At 35.1% G+C, this 20,383-nt stretch overlaps 1 protein-coding gene across 1 annotated transcript in view; it reads left to right on the top strand.

Moving 5' to 3' along the window:
* Positions 1-3,931: 3,931 nt before the first annotated feature.
* The window catches only part of LOC110451571 (cleavage stimulation factor subunit 3-like), a 60,177-nt gene continuing 43,725 nt past the window's right edge, over positions 3,932-20,383 (top strand). Inside the window, exons 1-3 of the mRNA XM_021499671.1 lie at positions 3,932-4,202; positions 7,571-7,672; positions 8,048-8,143. Coding sequence (XP_021355346.1) covers positions 4,155-4,202; positions 7,571-7,672; positions 8,048-8,143 — 246 coding nt within the window. The 5' untranslated portion in view covers positions 3,932-4,154. The remainder of the gene's footprint in view (positions 4,203-7,570; positions 7,673-8,047; positions 8,144-20,383) is intronic.

The following is a 20,383-nucleotide window of genomic DNA, read 5'->3' as shown; positions in this document are numbered from 1 at the left end:
GGCGCCCAATGCAATCCTGAATGTGCTCCGAATGATTCTCGGGGGAGAAATTAGTTTCTGGTTTTTAATGCCACGAAATCTCATTCTATATCAGATATCTTATATAGCAACGAGATTTCAATTATATAAGATATCTTATATAAAATATGAGATATCTTATATAGAAAATTAAATGAGATACCTTATATAGTATATATGATATCTTATATACTTATATATGATATCTCATTTAATTTCTATATGAGATATCTCATATAGTATATAAGATATCTTATATATTATATGAGATATCTCATATAGTATATAAGATATCTTAAATATTATATAAGATATCTCATATAGTATATAAGATATCTTATATACGATATAAGATATCTTATATCGTATATACGATATAAGATATCTAATATACGATATAAGATATCTAATATACGATATAAGATATCTCATATAGTATATAAGATGTCTTATATCGTATATAAGATATCTTATATCGTATATAAGATATCTCATATCGCATATAAGATATCTCATATTTGGCTTGGCTTTATATTGTTTAACGTCCTATTAACAGCTAAGGTCATTTTTAAGGACGTGCCTCCATGTGTAATGTGTAAGCATGCATGTGTGTATGTGTGTCGGAGACAGGGTATGTTGGTGTACTTGCCTCGTTGTGATAGCGCGTATCTGATGTCGACTTTATAGTGCTATCTCACTGAAATACCATGCCGAAAGAACCCAGCACAGCATTCTGCCCGGTCACATTATACTGATAACGGGTTAACCTGTTGTTGCCATTACCCCTGCTGAACGTTGAACAGTGAATCACAACTACCATTTTAAGGACTTTGGTGTGTCCCGGCCTGTGGGCAGGACCAAATGCCCTCCTCGCCTGGGCGAACGTTCAACATTGAAGCCAAAAGTGAGGTATTGCCAAGCAAGGCACTAGGAAATAAAAGGTAGTTAGAAGTAGAGAGAAATACAAAGATTCCAATAATTGTAATAGGTGCAGCAGATTTTTTATAATCGCTTTTGTGTCCCCAAGTAAAGGGCACAAAAGTAAATCCCCAATCTGCAGGGGTTCTCACATTAGTCGCCTCTTACGATAGCAGCAGGTGTTTTCTTTTCTCGATCCCCAAACTGCATTGTATCAAAACCCTGTTGAGATTGCTTCACATTATCAAGTTTTTTTCCAGGTTACATAGCCTTATGGAAGACAAGTGCAAGTTCATTCTTCATTCTTGACTACATTAATAGCATTTGTTAAAGTTATGTGGATATTCAAAATATACCATTTGAAAGAAATATTGTACATACCTATCAACTCATCAATCATTAAAAAAGACAAACACGTCCGTATCTCAAGAATCATTTCTTTCTTTCTGTCGGGAGATTGAGAGTCGAATGTGCCCTTTCCTTCCTACAGCATAAATTATAACCAAGGTTTCCTTCCTACAGCATTAGTTATAACCAAGGTTTCCTTCCTACAGCAGAAGTTATAACCAAGGTTTCCTTCCTACAGCAGAAGTTATAACCAAGGTTTCCTTCCTACAGCAGAAGTTATAACCAAGGTTTCCTTCCTACAGCAGAAGTTATAACCAAGGTTTCCTTCCTACAGCAGAAGTTATAACCAAGGTTTCCTTCCTACAGCAGAAGTTATAACCAAGGTTTCCTTCCTACAGCAGAAGTTATAACCAAGGTTTCCTTCCTACAGCAGAAGTTATAACCAAGGTTTCCTTCCTACAGCAGAAGTTATAACCAAGGTTTCCTTCCTACAGCAGAAGTTATAACCAAGGTTTCCTTCCTACAGCAGAAGTTATAACCAAGGTTTCCTTCCTACAGCAGAAGTTATAACCAAGGTTTCCTTCCTACAGCAGAAGTTATAACCTGCATTGTGACAAGTTCGGACAGACAGTCTGGAGTAAGTTTGGTCCAGCACTATTATGACGTCATCAGATTTTCCCGCCACTGTCACGACTTTTCAGCTATTGGCCGAACTTGTCCCGAATATTAATTAAATCGTATATTACAGCGATCGACGAATGAACGTCAAAGCTATAGGCTTCATGTTAACAAAAGTCCGCAAATATATAGAACGCCAAATAAACATATATACAAATAATTGCACCTTTCAAATAATTGAAGATAGGTACAATTCAATTGAAGATAGGGACAATTCAATTGAAGATAGGGACAATTCAATTGAAGAAAGATACAAATAATTGAGGGTAAGTTCAATTCAATTGTACCTATCTTTACATAATTAAAGATATGTACAATTATTTGTACCTATCTCCAATTGAACTTTACCTATCTCCAATTGAATTGATCATATCTTCAATTGAATTGAACCTAGGTAAAAATGAATTGAACCTAGGTACAAAAACAACACATTCCCAATTGAATTGAATATATCTCTAATTGAATTGAACATATCTTCAATTGAATTGAACCTATCTTCAATTGAATTGAACCTATCTTCAATTAATTGCACTATTATCTTCAATTATTTGAAGATACACATGTAGGTACAAGTAATTAAATATGTTAATTTGGCGTTCCATATTCCATTGGTTAAGCCTATTTAGTATATCAATAATACACATATTTGGTATTATATAATTGAGATTTTCAATGACTTTCCCCTAACAGTTTGAATATAACGTTTCTGGTCCAGTCAAGCGAACTTCTAAGATCCTCAAAATTGTTAATATTTGCTCCCAAATTTTTGACCCAATATATCAGGTGTAACCGAACATGAAACCCCGCCGCCAAAGTTGCCCCGGTCTCCCTTCAATTGATAGATAAAATAAAACTAAAATAAAGATAAAAAAAAAAAAAAAACACTTATGACATATAAAACATGTTTATGTGTAAACATACATTTCCTATTTTTTAACGTGATTGGATGAATCATGATCAACAACTATCAAGGTGGTAGGTAAATCGTGTACCCCGCTCCCGCTCCCGTCCCAAAACCCCGTACCAGGCATATAGAGATATTTTAATATCTCATTAACGCGATCGTTTATATTTTTTATAAAATTATACAATAATTTCAAACATTATTTTCTAAATGTGACACTTACAAAAATGTAAATTTATCATCTAATAATTTAGAAATTGACGATAATGTTTATTTCAAGGGGGTAAAACTTGTACGCCGCAGTCAACCGTGAAAATCACGGTTTTTCATATATAATTAGATATTGAGTGAAAATTAACATGTTATTTTCAGATATATAGAACAAAATACCTTACTGTTTATAATTATGTAAGTTTCAATGAAATAAACGACATATTTCACATGAAATTCTGACTTTGTTGTGATCGCGGGCGAGGATCGCGGGGAGTTTTGTTTACTCCCGTACCCGTGCTAAGGGGACATCACTCTGTCAATCTATGTCGTTATCAAGTAGAACTCTTCGCCATTCTATTAGAATGTTACCAGGCTCTGCGACGAGGACGCAGTTCTACATCAGAGCCCAATTTTTTTTAAACTATATATATATATATAAGATTGATAATAGTTCACAAAATAAGAATTCATGATTGGTTAATTATCATTAGAAAAAAATGGTTATTTTTATAATAACTTTAAAAAATGGTTTTATGATTGAAATAATTGTGTTCTTTTTCAAAAGGAATTTTAAGTTTACTCACTACACATTTTAACTTTTAATAGGATACATCTACAAATACATTAAAAAATACCAAAAATACTTCTGACTTTTATAGCTGTAAAATAAAAATAATAAAACACGAAATCGGACGATAAATTATAAATGTATTTCGTTTATCAGTAAGTATTAATTTTGATTTTTTTTTTATTTTTTTTAATAGATTTGACAAATACAGCGTAGACTCATAATTGTTAGTAACATGCAACCTTTATTTTAGCTTTTGTAGTTATCTCCCTCTACTTGTCGGCAATATTCACCAATCAAAACGATTCACGAAACACCAAGACGGAGCCATGTTTGCGTGTTGAAAGCGTGCTCTATAAGATGTAGCGACGAAGGCGACGGGTTTGCTGCTGTTTCTTGATTGTCACGATGCCGCGACTTTCATCTTACAATAAAACTGATAACACTGAAGGATAATTTTACTTGTATATTCAATATCTACTTTTGTCTTTATTGTAACGCGTAAAAATGGCACAGACAGGATCGACTCAAACTACCGGGGTTTTACCCCCCGAGGTAAGATAATGTGTAAATTAGCCGTTAAACGAAAATATTCTATATTGTTTGATGCATTTACCTGTTTGTCTATGTGTTGTTAATTTATGTGTGTGCCTGCAGTTGGATGAGAGGACATTGAATGTGTCATGTGGGATGGCTAACGTGTTGCTTTCTAGGGTAAAACAACACTGACAGACATGACTTCGATTCCGGGTATCGTCGATATATCTGTTCCTCAAATGTTGTTGAAGCTTTTAATTTATTGGGCATATATTATATACTGATGAACTTGTATTCAACTTCGATCTTAAAAAATACGCGTAGCATACAGCACCATTCATGCTATTATGAAAATTTTAGTGCAATTTTCAAAAAATTGAAAACAGGCATTTTCTAAAATATTGTCACCAAAAATGCAATCGAATATAACGTTTCACGCCAATTCAGAGCTGTACATTCCGAGAGCAATAGGAATATTCTATAACAGTAGGACATGTATTTATGCTTGAAGGTTTGCTGTTGTCTGGTCAATCTTGATCTGAAGTGAAGTTTTGAAAAAGAAAAATGGATACCAAATCCTGTGATCTAATGCATGATAGTTTTGCCAAATGTTACTGTACTGTAAACAAATAGTACATCTAAACACACAATGTATCTAGCAGATTTCCAGATGTCTTCAACATATGGACGCAAATTAATATGTACGTATAGTAATAAATGAATGGGAAGATTAGAGCAAGACATTTGTAATGAGTATTAATATTATTATTTTGGCGGGTACCAGGGGCGTTTCTAGGATATTTGAAAGAGGCCCGGGGCGTAGAATCAAATCTTTTTTGGACCTTTTGTTTGCTAAAAAACATAAAATAATTGTGAAATGCACTAATGTAACGGTTCCTGACTTGGAGCATGTATATTTTATAGTTAAAGTGTCAGGGTGTTTATGTGTTTAATTAATGAATATGATAAATTGCCATATTCAATACAATATTAGCAGATTACGATAAAAAAAAAAAAACTTTTTGAAAAGTGTCGGGGCCACATTCCCATTACGTCCGCCCCTGGGTACGTATGTATACCCGGGTACACATTTTCAAACTTGATTTCCAATCTTAACCGACCCATACTCTGGTACTCGTAACAGCTCTAATAAGTACCTGGCCTTGTATGCCCCACAATAAATATAAATAGTCTCATCAGAAGCTACGTTATTGCAGCTAAGTAAAGCCTTTTCTTTCCCCCGCCAAGAACTGCTGATTGTTTTTTTCCCTAGAGTGTATAAATACACGCATTTTATTTTATAAGTTGCCAAGTGTGCTACCAGCTAGTCTACACTTAAATCCATTTTAACTCTTACACTTTTATATTGCTGTAGTGTACTATAAAATAGTTGTCGCCACTGAAATGCACAAGTTGTCCCTAGTGCTGCAAGAAAACATTGGATGGTTTTGTAATGCGACGTCCGTTATGATGTGAGCATTTTGATAATCAGCATTGCAGTCCCACAGCTAATGTAGAGGACAAGACTCTTTCACACCTAGGGGTTTAGTATGTACGTCGTACAAGGAAACACCACATAAGGGTTTTTCAAATTGGGTAAAACCTGAGGCTTGCCAAGAGTTGAGCACAAATTTGAAAATTCTGATGGTGGAATTTTCCTATCTTGCACCCCTGGACTTGAAAAAGTATTTTTTTGTACAACTCCAATCAGAAGAAATTGTTCAGAATCAACAGAACAGTGTTGCAGTTTCTGCATCAGAAATATTGTGACTTCACTTTTTTGTTGTGGAACTTTGTTGTTGTGTAATTATGTACAACAGGATGGTAAATATGAGTTTCTTGCAAAATGCTAAGGAATGAGAGAAAGTTGTTTCTGTTAAAGTCTGACCTATTATAGCTTTACCACTTTATATCTCGCATACCCGGCGGGTAAACTGAAACCGGAGATTATTGCATGAAATTACGTAAATTAATTTTCTAAATATGTAAACAATTTACCCCGAGACTACAACTCTTGCAGTATATTGTTGGGAACATCTTTTTGCCTCCAAAATGAGCTTTGACTCTCGTGTTTGAAAGGACGTTTATTTGACATTTGTTATAAAATTTTAGGGAAAATGTTAATTGACTTCTAAAATTGCTGAACTCATTCACCCCTAAAGTTCCATAATGAACTATTCCAACCTTTGATTTTGAATTGTGTAATGGTGTCTATGGGTGAATGAGTTGTATTAATGTCAAGGGTCAACTGAAAGCCTTGCTGATGTGTAGACTTTTTCCAAATGTGATGTATATTCTGATAAACAAGTCACGATTGCCTTCACTATCCTAACTTACATGTTGCCGAGACGGTACATCCATATGAGTAAAACAATGTTACTAGAACTGGCTCTCCAAACCATGTACCTAATAAACTGAATCAGTGATTATCCCCCCCCCCCCAAATTTAAAAAGACCAGACATGTTCCATAAAATCCTAAATTGATACCAAATAGCTTGATGTAGTAGCTTGAATTAATTAATGCATATCCAGTTAATGATACTGACACTGTTTATAATGAAGAATATGCAGTACTTACAATGTAAAGATGTATGCTCTATTTACAGATCAAGAGAGAGATCATTATGTAAATACATCATTTTATTCTGCTAGTCCTGTCATGCATTCAGTTTCTGTATTGTTTTGGACCAAAAACAGAAAAAAAATAAGAACCAAATCCCAAAATATAACGATATTTTTATCAGTTTATTACCTTTTGAGAGCCACTTGTTATTCTGACATATTTATAATCTTTTTAATATTTCTTCTAATGGATTAATGTTCAATTACAACCTTTTTTGTGACATTTTCTATAGGAGATGCATGAACAAACTATATTTACCATGCAAAATATTTCCAGTTATCTCCCCTGACTCTGACCACTATTTAGTTGGCCTTCACTCTTTCATGATAATTTGATAGCTCTCCAATTCATGAACAGTTAAAAAGGTATTCCTAGTTTCAGGTGACTTTTCTGCTGTTGTACATAATAAGATTGAGTTGAACAATTTACCATTTCAACTATTTCATGATTGAAACCAATGTCTTTTGCTTGTTTCAAATGTGTATTGAAATGTACTTATGATTATTTTATGTCGTTTTAAAGCATATTGACTGTGACGAAAAATGACCAATGAATATTGAATTCAATATTAATACATGTTTTTTTTTAAATTTATAAAAATATGTTTAAAAGTCTTGAATCAAAACTTCAGTAATTGAAAACTAGTGAATATGAAAACAACGACACAAGAAACTTGGATGTATTCACTCAAAAATACAATAATTTTTGAGCTGTCGAGAATTTCTCTGTAACATGTTTACTCTGTCTTGTGTCAAATTTTAGCAACATGGTTACATCCCTGACAAATTGAAGAAAGCAGAAAAGCGGATAGAGGCCCATCCATACGACACGGAAGCATGGAGTGTTCTCATCAGGGATGCACAGGTAGCTAAAGTTTGGTGTTGTCAAGCTAAGGAACTGGCAAGCTAGTCTGTAGTCCTGACGTAACACAGCATATAATATTTAAAAGAAAAAAAGAGATTCATGTCTAGGTGTAAAAACTGATTTGCCAACGTCTAAGTTTTGTTTCCAGTTTGGATACGTATATTGAAAATTAAAAGAAAAAATCTAAACCCTTTTTTTCTTAAACAATAGTGACAGCTTAATGTAGTTAGTAAAAAATATCTATTAAATGTTTGTTTTCAGTCCTGTTTAATGTCTTGATCTGAAACAAAATTTGATACACTAAGTGAAATTCAAATGTGCCTTGTTGTGGACAGTTGTTTAGTAAATTATAAAAGGAGTTTGTGTTTGTTTCAGATGAAGACCATAGAAGTTGCGAGACAGGTGTACGAGCGACTTGTAGCACAATTTGCCAACGCTGGGAAGTACTGGAGGATTTACATAGAACAGGAGGTTATATCAATTTACTTGAAGCAACATATAACAGCAGTCTTTTCTTGTCTACTAGTATATAACTCTCATATAAATCTTCTAAGATTCTTAAAGATTGGAGAAATAATTGTCTTTGACTTACAGGCATATCACAAATTGAAATATTTCATAAAAAATAAATGCAGAAAGATATTGAGAAGTAATCAATGTCGGTTAATAATTGACCAGAACAGACTGTTAATCATGTTTTTATACATCCTATTTTTGTTTATCAAGTAAATGCCAGTTTCACAGGTATGTTTTAATTATGAGAACTGTAGTAATTATGTTTATGTATGTTAACAACCAAGCTATGGATATTACTGAAGTTAGATAAATGTGACCGTTGTAGACATGCCACAGTAATAACATAGTCGTGACATTAACATCGATATTCTCAGAGATGTAGCATCATGTAGCTGTGATGTTATTTCTGTTGTCATGCCGACATAAAATTTGGAAAACCCAGCAGAGTTGTCAGCCTTGTTTATCTTGTTCTGTTTTTCCTCTGCGTTTTGTTGTTATTTTATGAGCGAGAGTCAGAGAGTATGAGGGCAAGGGAAAGGTCAAGAGTTCAAATTGTACTAATACTGTAATCCCATTTAATCTATGCAAAACTTGTCAAAGCGTATTGATACCATAGTTTCAAATTCCTTGATATATGGAACTTGTGAGGAATGCCATATAACCTGGATTGATACTTTACAAAGACACACATGTGGCCAATAGGCTACAGATCAGAGGTCCTAGTTTTTCAATCAAGCAGAACTAGTTGTAAAACTAAATTAACCCACACTTACTTCATCCGTAACTGTTAGGCTACAAGTTATGATGTACCACTTTTTCCAATTTAGTTCCAGTTTCATTAAAAGAAAATTGAAAAAAAAATGTTTCGATTAGCAATATTGATACAATGTTAATAATTTGTAAATGAATAATGAAGTAACTCAATATTTACTATTAATATGGTTTATCTGGGGTAGTCAACACACTGAAGTTGTACACCAGCGATTAATATTTTAATACAACCAATGTTACAGAATGATGTCCCTTTTCTGATATCCTTGTATACATTCTGTCTGATATTCTCCTACTTACCTTTTTGACAGATACTTATGTAACTTTGTGCACATCATAAGAAATGTGTGTTTGTGATTTATTTTGGGTTTCCAAAATTTCTATAGAGTTATATGCTCCATTCCAAGATTTGTCGAAAGTGCTTATGAGACCTTGTTCATTTAGATAAATACCTTAGGTAGTTGTGCTCATACGTGTTATTTTTTATTTTCATTTTTTTGATAACAGTGATGTCCTTTTCTGATTCCCATTTATAAATTTTGTTAAATCAAAATCCTGAACTGTCCTTAAATGAACATTTTCGCAACAGTTTTTCTTAATAGAGGTATACAGAGACGGCCCAGGAGTTTTTAAAATTTGGTTATTTAATTTTAAAATCCATAAAAAATCTCTCTAAACAATTTTTAACAGTTTGTTTACCGAAGGATATTGGGTTTTTTTCCGTAGTTGTAATAACGGCGCATAGTTCTTGAATTTAACCAATGCTAAGGTTATAGACTAATATAACACTGATGGAAAGATTTTATTTCATAATTCCACCGACATACATAGATAGATCACTAGGCATTTTGATTTATCAGAATTTATAAACCAACCAATATCACTTCTTTTCCCCACATACCCATGTACCCTGACATTTATGAGTGAACAAGTGTGTGTGTGTATGGGCCTAATGGAGAACAACACTAACCTAATGATGAACCTTTGTTTCAGGTTGTAAGTATATTGTTATTACTGTGGCAATTGTATCTCTTTATATATACTTGTTATTATCATCATCATTCCATGTTTAAAATTCATCTTGAGATTCATTCCATGAATGTACCAAAAGAGCCTGTTTGGCTTAAATTTTGAGAAAAACTGATTATGAAAAAAAAATGGGAAGCATTTTCAAGCAGTACACTTTCAGTAAATAATGTCAGCTTCCATGCAGATTTTCCACTGTCCAAATAACAGAAAATTCTTCAGTTTTCTATGCCTCACTTTCAAAGTCAAAGTGAAGCATTCTAGTTTATAATGTGCTGACTTCTGGAATGAACTCTCAAGATATTAAAGTTATTAGTTAACAACAAGGATGAACCTGGTTTCACTTGACCAGTTCATGTGTGGTAAGTAATTATTTAGCAACAAAGTAGGAGAGATTTTTAACCTATATGCACTATGCAGATATATATTTATTTATGCTGTGTTGGCTACTTGTCAAAAGCAGTAATAAATCATATTATCTTATATGAATGTTATTTATTTTTGACTGAGTTGTCGTTTGATGTGTTTTTACATGATAGATATATACCAATATATACACCATTTTGATAACTGATGATACTCACTAGTGGTGACCTGAACATTATGAATCGATTGACAAGCTTGACACCTTTCCGATAGCATTAGGGGTAGCCAGTAACATTCTGACTTGTAAATCCTATGTCAGTGACACGTTTCTGACTTGAAACACATGTTGATACAGACTTGTAACTGTTGCATCACTGCAGACACCTTTCTGACATGTAACCAATGTCATCCACATGTACATCTTCATGACTTGTTTACTTCTGACTTGTAATTTGTATTAGGGGTGTAAGATAAACAAAATCTTCATATCTTGGTAACGATCATAATGGTCCAGCATACTTTCAGTATGTAAAGCTAAAAATATTTTTTTTAGTTGCTCCTCATGAAGGTTGCTGTTTATAATATATAAGATAGACAACAGCAACCTGAGCAAAAATATCAATGAACTTAAATGAAATTTTAATAACCTTGCATAGTGTACGTACATGTAGATAGATGTATTTTGCCAGGCATTAAAGAATATTTTGTTTATTTTCAAAATTGAATAATAACTATTTGTATTGAATAAATCCCAAGATGGTATTATCTAAAAAAAATCTGGATTTTACATGTACAAGCAATTAAATAATATCCTGAACACTACCTGGTACTAGATTATACACAATTAAACACCTTGAAATAAAGAAGTACATATAGTTACCTGGAGTTGATAACTACATTGTAACCTTCTGACTCTGAACTCTAGATGGAAGGCAAGCACTAATTGAGCTACCTGGTCGCCAGTAAATGACCCAGTCCAGTGTTGCTAAACATAAAACAGTTATTGATATGCTGGCTGTTGCTTGTAACCTCAGTATTTATATCCGAGAAAATTAATAAGTATCATGTTCTCTAAACTGATGGGTGTATTTTCCAAATAGAGCCCTTTTTTTTGGCATAAATTTTGAGAATATAAATATGAAAAAAATTGGCAATCTTCGAGTTGATAACTACGTTGGAACCTTCTTCCTCTGAACTCTTAGGCAGAAGTACTAATTGAGTCGCCAGTGAATACAACAATAATTAATATATATATATATGCTGGCTGCTGTAACTTGTATAATCTCATTATTCATATCTGTGAAAATAAATAAATATCATGTTCTCTAAACCTGTTTTGATGGGTGTATTTTCTGAGATATTGTTTTATTATGTCTCCCCATTGAATGAAGGGCGACATATTGTATTAGTACTGGTTCTTCTAATCGCAAATTGTCAGGGCCATAACTTTTAAACCGTTAAAGATATCTTGATCAAATGTGGGGTATGCTTGCTTTACCCATAGGTGTGCAGTGCACTGGAATTAGGTCACTGTGACCTTCACATGAAGGTCAAAGGTCTAATAAGTGCAACATTTTCAGTAAATTCTTGTCCAGCCTGTAAATTTTAAAGATATCTTGATCAAACTAGAAGTATACCTGCAACATTCTTATAAAGTTTGCAGAGCACTGGAATTTGGTTTCGTGCTCCCCACTATATACAGAATTATGGTCCTTTATTTTTAACACCAAACTTTGTCTGGAACATAAGTTCAATGTTATTTCGACTACGTTGACCAAACATACCATATTTATGTATCTTGAGAAGTAGGAGTATCGCATTCTAAAATCGGGTCTCGTTTCTAAAATCGGGTCTCATGCCCCACTTTATACAGAGTTATGGCCCTTTGTTTATTTTTAAATCCGAAGTTTGTCCACAGCATAACTTCTATGTTATTTCACCTACGTTGACCAAACTTGCTATACTTATGTATCTTGGGAAGTAGGAGTGTCTCATTCTAAAATCGGGTCTCGTGCCCCACTTCATAAAGAGATATGGCCCTTTGTTATTTTTATACGGAAGTTTGTCTGCAGCATAAGTTCCATGTTATTTCCCCTACGTTGACCAAACTTGCTATAAAACATAATGAGCCAATAGAGGAACCAGATAATTCCTATTTTTATATACATGTAAATGTGTCCATAGAACCATAGCTGCCGAAACTTAACCAAACTGTTAAGACAATTTAACATGAACCAGAATAATTTTAAAGTTAAATGGTGACTTCGCATCGACTTTTGTACAGTATATCATAATAAGACTGACATTGACACACTAATCCAGCATGTTATCATGTCCAACATTTGTATAAAGGGTCTCCTCTACTAGGTCATCAAGACCTATATTTATGTACCAATATCTCTTTATCAAAGCTTTATCTTTGCACATTTCTCTCATCATCAAGGCCAGCATTTACACACACCACTATCTCCTAATCAAGGTCAACATTAACACACCAGTATCTCCTCATCAAGGTCAACATTTACACACACCACTACCTTGTTATCAAGGTCAACATTTACTCACCAGTATCTTGTCATCAAGGTAAACATTTACACACACCAGTATCTAGTCGTCAAGGTCAACATTAACACACCAGTATCTTGTCATAAAGGTCAACATTTACACACACCAGAATCTTGTCACCAAGGTCAACATTTACACACACCACTTTCTCCTAATCAAGGTCAACATTAACAAACAACAGTACTCCTCATCAAGGTCAACATTAACACACCACTATCTTGTTATCAAGGTCAACATTTACTCTCCAGTATCTTGTCACCAAGGTAAACATTTACACACACCTTTTTCTCCTAATCAAGGTCAACATTAACAAACAACAGTATCTCCTCATCAAGGTCAACATTTACACACACCACTATCTTGTTATCAAGGTCAACATTTACACACACCAGTATCTTGTCACGAAGGTCAACAATTCCACAATCAAGTATCTCATCATCAAGGTCAACATTAACACAACAGTATCTCTTCATCAACATCTACATTTTCACACACCAGTGTCTCGTCATCAAGGTCAACATTTACTTCCACCAGTTTCTTGTCATCAAGGTCAACATTATCACACATCATTATTGCGTCATCAAGGTCAGCATTTACACACCAGTATCTTGTCATCAATGTCATTATTTACGCACACCAGTATCTCGTCACCAAGGTCAATATGTTCCCAAAACAGTATCTCGTCATCAATATCAACATTTACACACAGCAGTATCTGGTCATCAAGGTCAACATTTACAAACACCAGAATCTCATCATCAAGGTCAACATTAACATTTACACACACCAGTATCTCGTCATCAAGGTCAATATTTACACTCACTTTTATGTTGTCATCAAGGTCAACATTTACACACCAGTATCTTGTCACCAAGGTCAACATTTACACACACCGGTATCTGGTCATCAAGGTCAACATTTGCTCATACCAGTATCTCATCATCAAGGTCAACATTTACACAAACTAGCATCTCATCATCAAGGTCAATATTTACACACACCGGTATCTCGTCATTAAAGTCAATATTCACACAAACAGTATCTCTTCATCAAGGTCAACATTTACACACACCAGTATCTAGTCATCAAGGTCAATAATTGCTCATACCAGTATCTCGTTTCGAGGTCAACATTTACACACACCAGTATCTCGTCATCAAGGCTAATATTAACACACCAGTATCTCGTCATAAAGGCTAACATTAACACACCAGTATCTCGTCATCAAGATCAACATTTACACACACCAGTATCTCGTTTCCAAGGTTAACATTTACACATACCAGTATCTTGTTATCATTGTCTACATTTAACACAGCAGTATGTCATCATCAAGATCAACATTTACACACCAGTTTCCTGTTTTCAAGGTCAACATTTACACACACCAGTATCTAGTCATCAAGATCGACATTTACACAAACCACAGTATCTTGTCATCAAGGTCAACATTTACATACACCAGTATCTAGTCATCAACGTCTACATTTACACACACCAGTATACCATCACCAAGGTCAATTTACACACATCAGTAACTTGTTATCAAGGTCAACATTTACACACAAAAGTAGTTCGTCATCATGGTCAACATTTACACACCAGTATCTCAACATTTACAACCACCAGTATCTTGTCATCAAGGTTAAACTTTATACACACTAGTATCCCATCACCGAGGTCAACATTTACACACAGCAGTATCTAGTCATCAAGATTAACATTTACACACACCAGTTTCTCATCATTGAGGGTAAGATTTTACACACCAGTATACCCTCACCAATGTCAACATTTACACACACCAGTATCTCATTTCCAAGGTCAACATTTACACACCAGTATCTCACCACCAAGGTCAACATTTACACACACCAGTTTCCTGTTTTCAAGGTCAACATTTACATACACCAGTATCTAGTCATCAAAGTCTACATTTACACATCAGTATCTAGTCGTCAAGGTCAACATTTACAGACACCAGTATCTAGTCATCAAGGTCAACATTAACCCACCAGTATCTAGTCTTCAAGGCCAACATTTACACACACCAGTTTCTCACCATTGAGGCTAAGATTTAACACACCAGTATACCCTCACCAATGTCAACATTTACACACACCAGTATCTCGTTTCCAAGGTCAACATTTACACACCAGTATCTCGCCACCAAGGTCAACATTTATACACACCAGTTTCCTGTTTTCAAGGTCAACATTTACATACACCAGTATCTAGTCATCAACGTCTACCTTTACACACCAGTATCTAGTCTTCAAGGCCAACATTTACACACACCAGTTGCTCATCATTGAGGGGAAGATTTTACACACCACCAGTATCTTGTCATCAAGGTCAACTTTTACACACACCAGTTTCTCCTCATTGAGGGTAAGATTGTACACACCAGTATACCCTCACCAATGTTATCTTGTTATCAAGGTCAACATTTACACGCACCAGTATCTCGTTTCCAAGGGCAACATTTACACACAGCAGTATTTAGTCATCAAGATTAACCCTTACCCACCCCAGTTTCTCATCAATGAGGGAAAGATTTTACACACCAGTATACCCCCACCAATGTCAACATCTACACACACCAGTATCTCGTTTCCAAGGTCAACATTTACACACCAGTATCTCACCACCAAGGTCAACATTTACACACACCAGTATCTTGTCATCAAGGTCAACATTTACACACACCAGTTTCTCATCATTGAGGCTAAGATTTAACACACCAGTATACCCTCACCAATGTCAACATTTACACACAGCAGTATCTCGTCATCAAGGTCAACATTTACACGCACCAGTATCTCGTTTCCAAGGTCAACATTTACACAGCAGTATCTCGCCACCATGGTCAACATTTATACACACCAGTTTCCTGTTTTCAAGGTCAATATTTACATACACCAGTTTCTAGTCATCAACGTCTACATTTACACATCAGTATCTAGTCGTCAAGGTCAACATTTACACATCAGTATCTAGTCGTCAAGGTCAACATTTACAGACACCAGTATCTAGTCATCAAGGTCAACATTAACACACCAGTATCTAGTCATCAAGGTTAACATTAACACACCAGTATCTAGTCTTCAAGGCCAATATTTGCACACACCAGTATCTTGTCACCAAGGTCAACATTGACACACACCAGTATCTCATTTCAAGGTCAACATTTATACAAACCAGTTTCCTGTTTGTAAGGTCAACAATTACAAACACCAGTATCTAGTCATCAACGTCTACATTTACACACACCACAGTATCTTATCTTCAGCGTCAACATTTTTACAACCCAGTATCTCATCATCAAGGTCATATTGTATAAAGTCATCAAGGTCAACATTTACACACACCAGTATCTAGTCCTCAAGGTCAACATTTACAGACACCAGTATCTAGTCATCAAGGTCAATAATTGCTCATACCAGTATCTCGTTTCGAGGTCAACATTTACACACACCAGTATCTCGTCATCAAGGCTAATATTAACACACCAGTATCTCGTCATCAAGGCTAACATTAACACACCAGTATCTCGTCATCAAGGCTAACATTAACACACCAGTATCTCGTCATCAAGGCTAACATTAACACACCAGTATCTCGTCATCAAGGCTAACATTAACACACCAGTATCTCGTCATCAAGGCTAACATTAACACACCAGTATCTCGTCATCAAGGCTAACATTAACACACCAGTATCTCGTCATCAAGGCTAACATTAACACACCAGTATCTCGTCATCAAGGCTAACATTAACACACCAGTATTTCGTCATCAAGATCAATATTTACACACACCAGTATCTCGTCATCAAGGCTTACATTAACACACCAGTATTTCGTCATCAAGATCAACATTTACACACACCAGTTTCTCATCATCGAGGCTAAGATTTAACACACCAGTATACCATCACCTAGGTCAACATTTATACACACCAGTATCTCGTCATCAAGGCTAACATTAACACACCAGTATTTCGTCATCAAGATCAACATTTACTCAACAGTATCGTCATCAAGGTCAACATTTACACACTACAGTATCTCGTCATCATGGTCAACATTTACACGCATCAGTAACTTGTTATCAAGGTCAACATTTACACACACAAGTAGCTTGTCATCATGGTCAACATTTACACATCAGTATCTCAACATTTACAACCACCAGTATCTTGTCATCAAGGTCAACATTTACACACACCAGTTTCTCATCATTGAGGCTAAGATTTTACACACCAGTATACCCTCACCAATGTCAACATTTACACACACCAGTATCTCGTCATCAAGTTCAACATTTACACCCACCAGTATCTCGTCATCAAGGTCAACATTTACACACACCAGTATCTCGTCATCAAGTTCAACATTTACACCCACCAGTATCTCGTCATCATGGTCAACATTTACACACACCAGTATCTCGTCATCAAGTTCAACATTTACACCCACCAGTATCTCGTCATCATGGTCAACATTTACACACACCAGTATCTCGTCATCAAGTTCAACATTTACACCCACCAGTATCTCGTCATCATGGTCAACATTTACACACACCAGTATCTCGTCATCAAGTTCAACATTTACACCCACCAGTATCTCGTCATCATGGTCAACATTTACACACACCAGTATCTCGTCATCAAGTTCAACATTTACACCCACCAATATCTCGTCATCATGGTCAACATTTACAAACATCAGTATCTTGTCACCAAGGTCAACATTTACACACACAAGTATCTTGTTATCAAGGTCAACATTTACACACACCAGTATCTCGTCATTATGGTCAACATTAACAACACCAGTATCTTGTTTTCAAAAACGACATTTATCTCACCAGTATCTTGTCATCACAGTCAACATTTACACAGACAAGTATTTCGTCATCAAGGTCAACGTTTATATATTCCAATATCTCTTGATCAAGATCAGCATTAACAAACACCAGTATCTGGTTTTCAAGTCAACTTTTACACACCAGTATCTCATCATCAAGGCTAACATTTACAACCACTTTTCGATCATCAAGACCAATCTTAAGGCTCCAGTATCATGTCACCGAGGCCTTGTTCAATTTTCCAAATATGGTGACAGTGGTATTTTTATGGCCTTCAAATCCTTAGCCAGATATACACTGTAAAGCTGCAGGTATAAAAATTAATCTGATGATAGCAGAAACCCTAGCACTATGATATGTGAACAGCAATGTTACGTCTACAAGATGCTAGTACTGTATGTGGATCTTTGCATCATTATGTAAATATGTAAATTTTATATGAAGTCCAAATTAAAGGCCAACTAGTACTATATCAGCAGTAAGAAACCTGTCCAATTCTTGAGAAAAAATCATGCAAAAAATAAGCTTTCATCTTAACTAATGACAAGAGATTACATATTCAACAATTGAGCCTTACTGGTATGCTTAACCATTGACTTAGAGAGATCGATCTTGTCAACAAATTGGCAAAATCACGTTTTTTGTTTGACATCTCAATTAATAATTATTCATGCAATCAATAACTTTTGTTCCAAGGTTGTCTAAACAAACTGTTGTCCTAAAGTTCTGCATGTATATTGGACAGTGAATTAGAGTGACAGAAAACCCCACTAAGTTAGAGGAAGTTCTGATTACATTTTAGAGGTCACTGATTAAGATTAAAGGTCACACTTGACACATTTGAAATAAAAGGTTGCTTACAATATATTTCAAGGACTCTTGAAAGCAAACACATACCTGGTATATATGTATACATGCACATATTAAGAGGCACGGTAGTCTAGTGGAAGGACACCGGGCTCGTGACTGAAGGGTTGTGGGTTCAACGCACGGCACGGTATTGTATATTTGAACAAGATAATTTACTCCGCTTGTTCCAATCTACTCAGCTGTAAACCAGAACGTGGTTGGACAGTGCTAGGATTGTTGAATGCTAGCTGTGATGCCGAAATGGTTGCACCGCCTGTATGCTCCCCAGGGAGTTGAGATAGATATTGGCTGATTGCAAAGGCCCTTTAACCACAGATAATTATTTGTGAATTGCTTTGAAACGACCTACTAACTAGGTTGTGATAAAGTGGTATATAAGAACCTCAAATTATTATTATTATTATTACATATATACCATGATATATAAATGGCAACACTGAGGTCTACAGACGTAATTTTGATTGTCATCAGTCATTGTTAAAGGTCACACTTGATCACATGAACCTCTCAACAAATTCAATGGTTATTGGTTTACTGTAAAAGTACTTTTTAGTGGTGGTTAGCCAAGGTGAAAGGTCACACTTTACCACATTTAAACTTAGATTCTTATAGCCCAGCGCGGAGATGGAATGCCCTTTCATAATTAACATGTTCATATGTCTGTCCATCTTTCCACACTTTTGTTTCCAGAGATAATCTCGGAATCAAAAAGACTAATCTTTCTGAAATTTTATAAGTTGGGACATTATGAAATGTAGATGTGCAATAGTGTTTTTTTTTAAATTTCTAATGTTAAGGTCACTGTTCCTAAAATTAGACTGGGGGTATGGCCCTTATCTCGGAATCAAAAAGTATTTTGAACCTAACATGGTGATACACAGTGATATGTAGATGTGCAATAGGTATTTATGAAGTTTCTTAGGTCAAGGTAGGTCACTTACCAAAAATAGACTGGTGGGGGTACAGTCCAGGTTTTACACTGATGACTGCACTCTGTTCATCTCTGTATGACTTCAGAATGAACAGTTACACAAAATACAATCTTTGTATACCAGTTGGCCTAGAAAAGAGAAAAAAACTTATGGATTTTTGGCATAGTTTGTCAGGGTCATTGATAAGTTTTCTTGACTGGATTCTAAGGACCAAATAATCGCATAAAACTCTTGACTTAACAAACAGGTGAGATCAAGGCGAGAATCAAATATGAAAGGTTAAGATGGCTATTACTACGAAAATAATTTTACAGAAGAAATCCTATATATCGGGAATTTTTTACCGCAGTTCAATTTTCACCTTTATCACCCCTTGTAATGAGAGCACATTTATCATGACAGTGAAAAGAAGTATACAACATACTATATACAGTAATAACATGTGGAGGGCAAAAGAAAACTGCTAAAAAACAGATTTTACTAGTGGAGGGCGAAAATTTGACTGGGCAAAATTTCCACGGATACATTAAACCAAGCGTTAGGGCATACAGGTATTTTTTTGGAAAAAGAATTCTGTTGGTTTTAGGTATGGTTTACCATGGTCACACAATATACCGGTACTGAAAGTTGAATTTTCTTAACAGATCAAAGTTCGGAGACTTGCCCTAGAGGAAAGGAAGAACCCTGTTCATTTTGCATAAGGTTTGTCAAAGGTCAAGGTCATTTACTAGAAATAGGCTTGTATTTGAAATGTCAATAACAGATGTTGTTTGAAGGTGTTGTTGGGGGGG

This window comes from Mizuhopecten yessoensis, unplaced genomic scaffold (assembly GCF_002113885.1).
Source record: "Mizuhopecten yessoensis strain PY_sf001 unplaced genomic scaffold, ASM211388v2 scaffold6135_1, whole genome shotgun sequence".
NCBI classification, from domain to species: Eukaryota; Metazoa; Mollusca; class Bivalvia; order Pectinida; family Pectinidae; genus Mizuhopecten; species Mizuhopecten yessoensis.
This window is presented reverse-complemented; position numbering and strand designations above follow the sequence as displayed.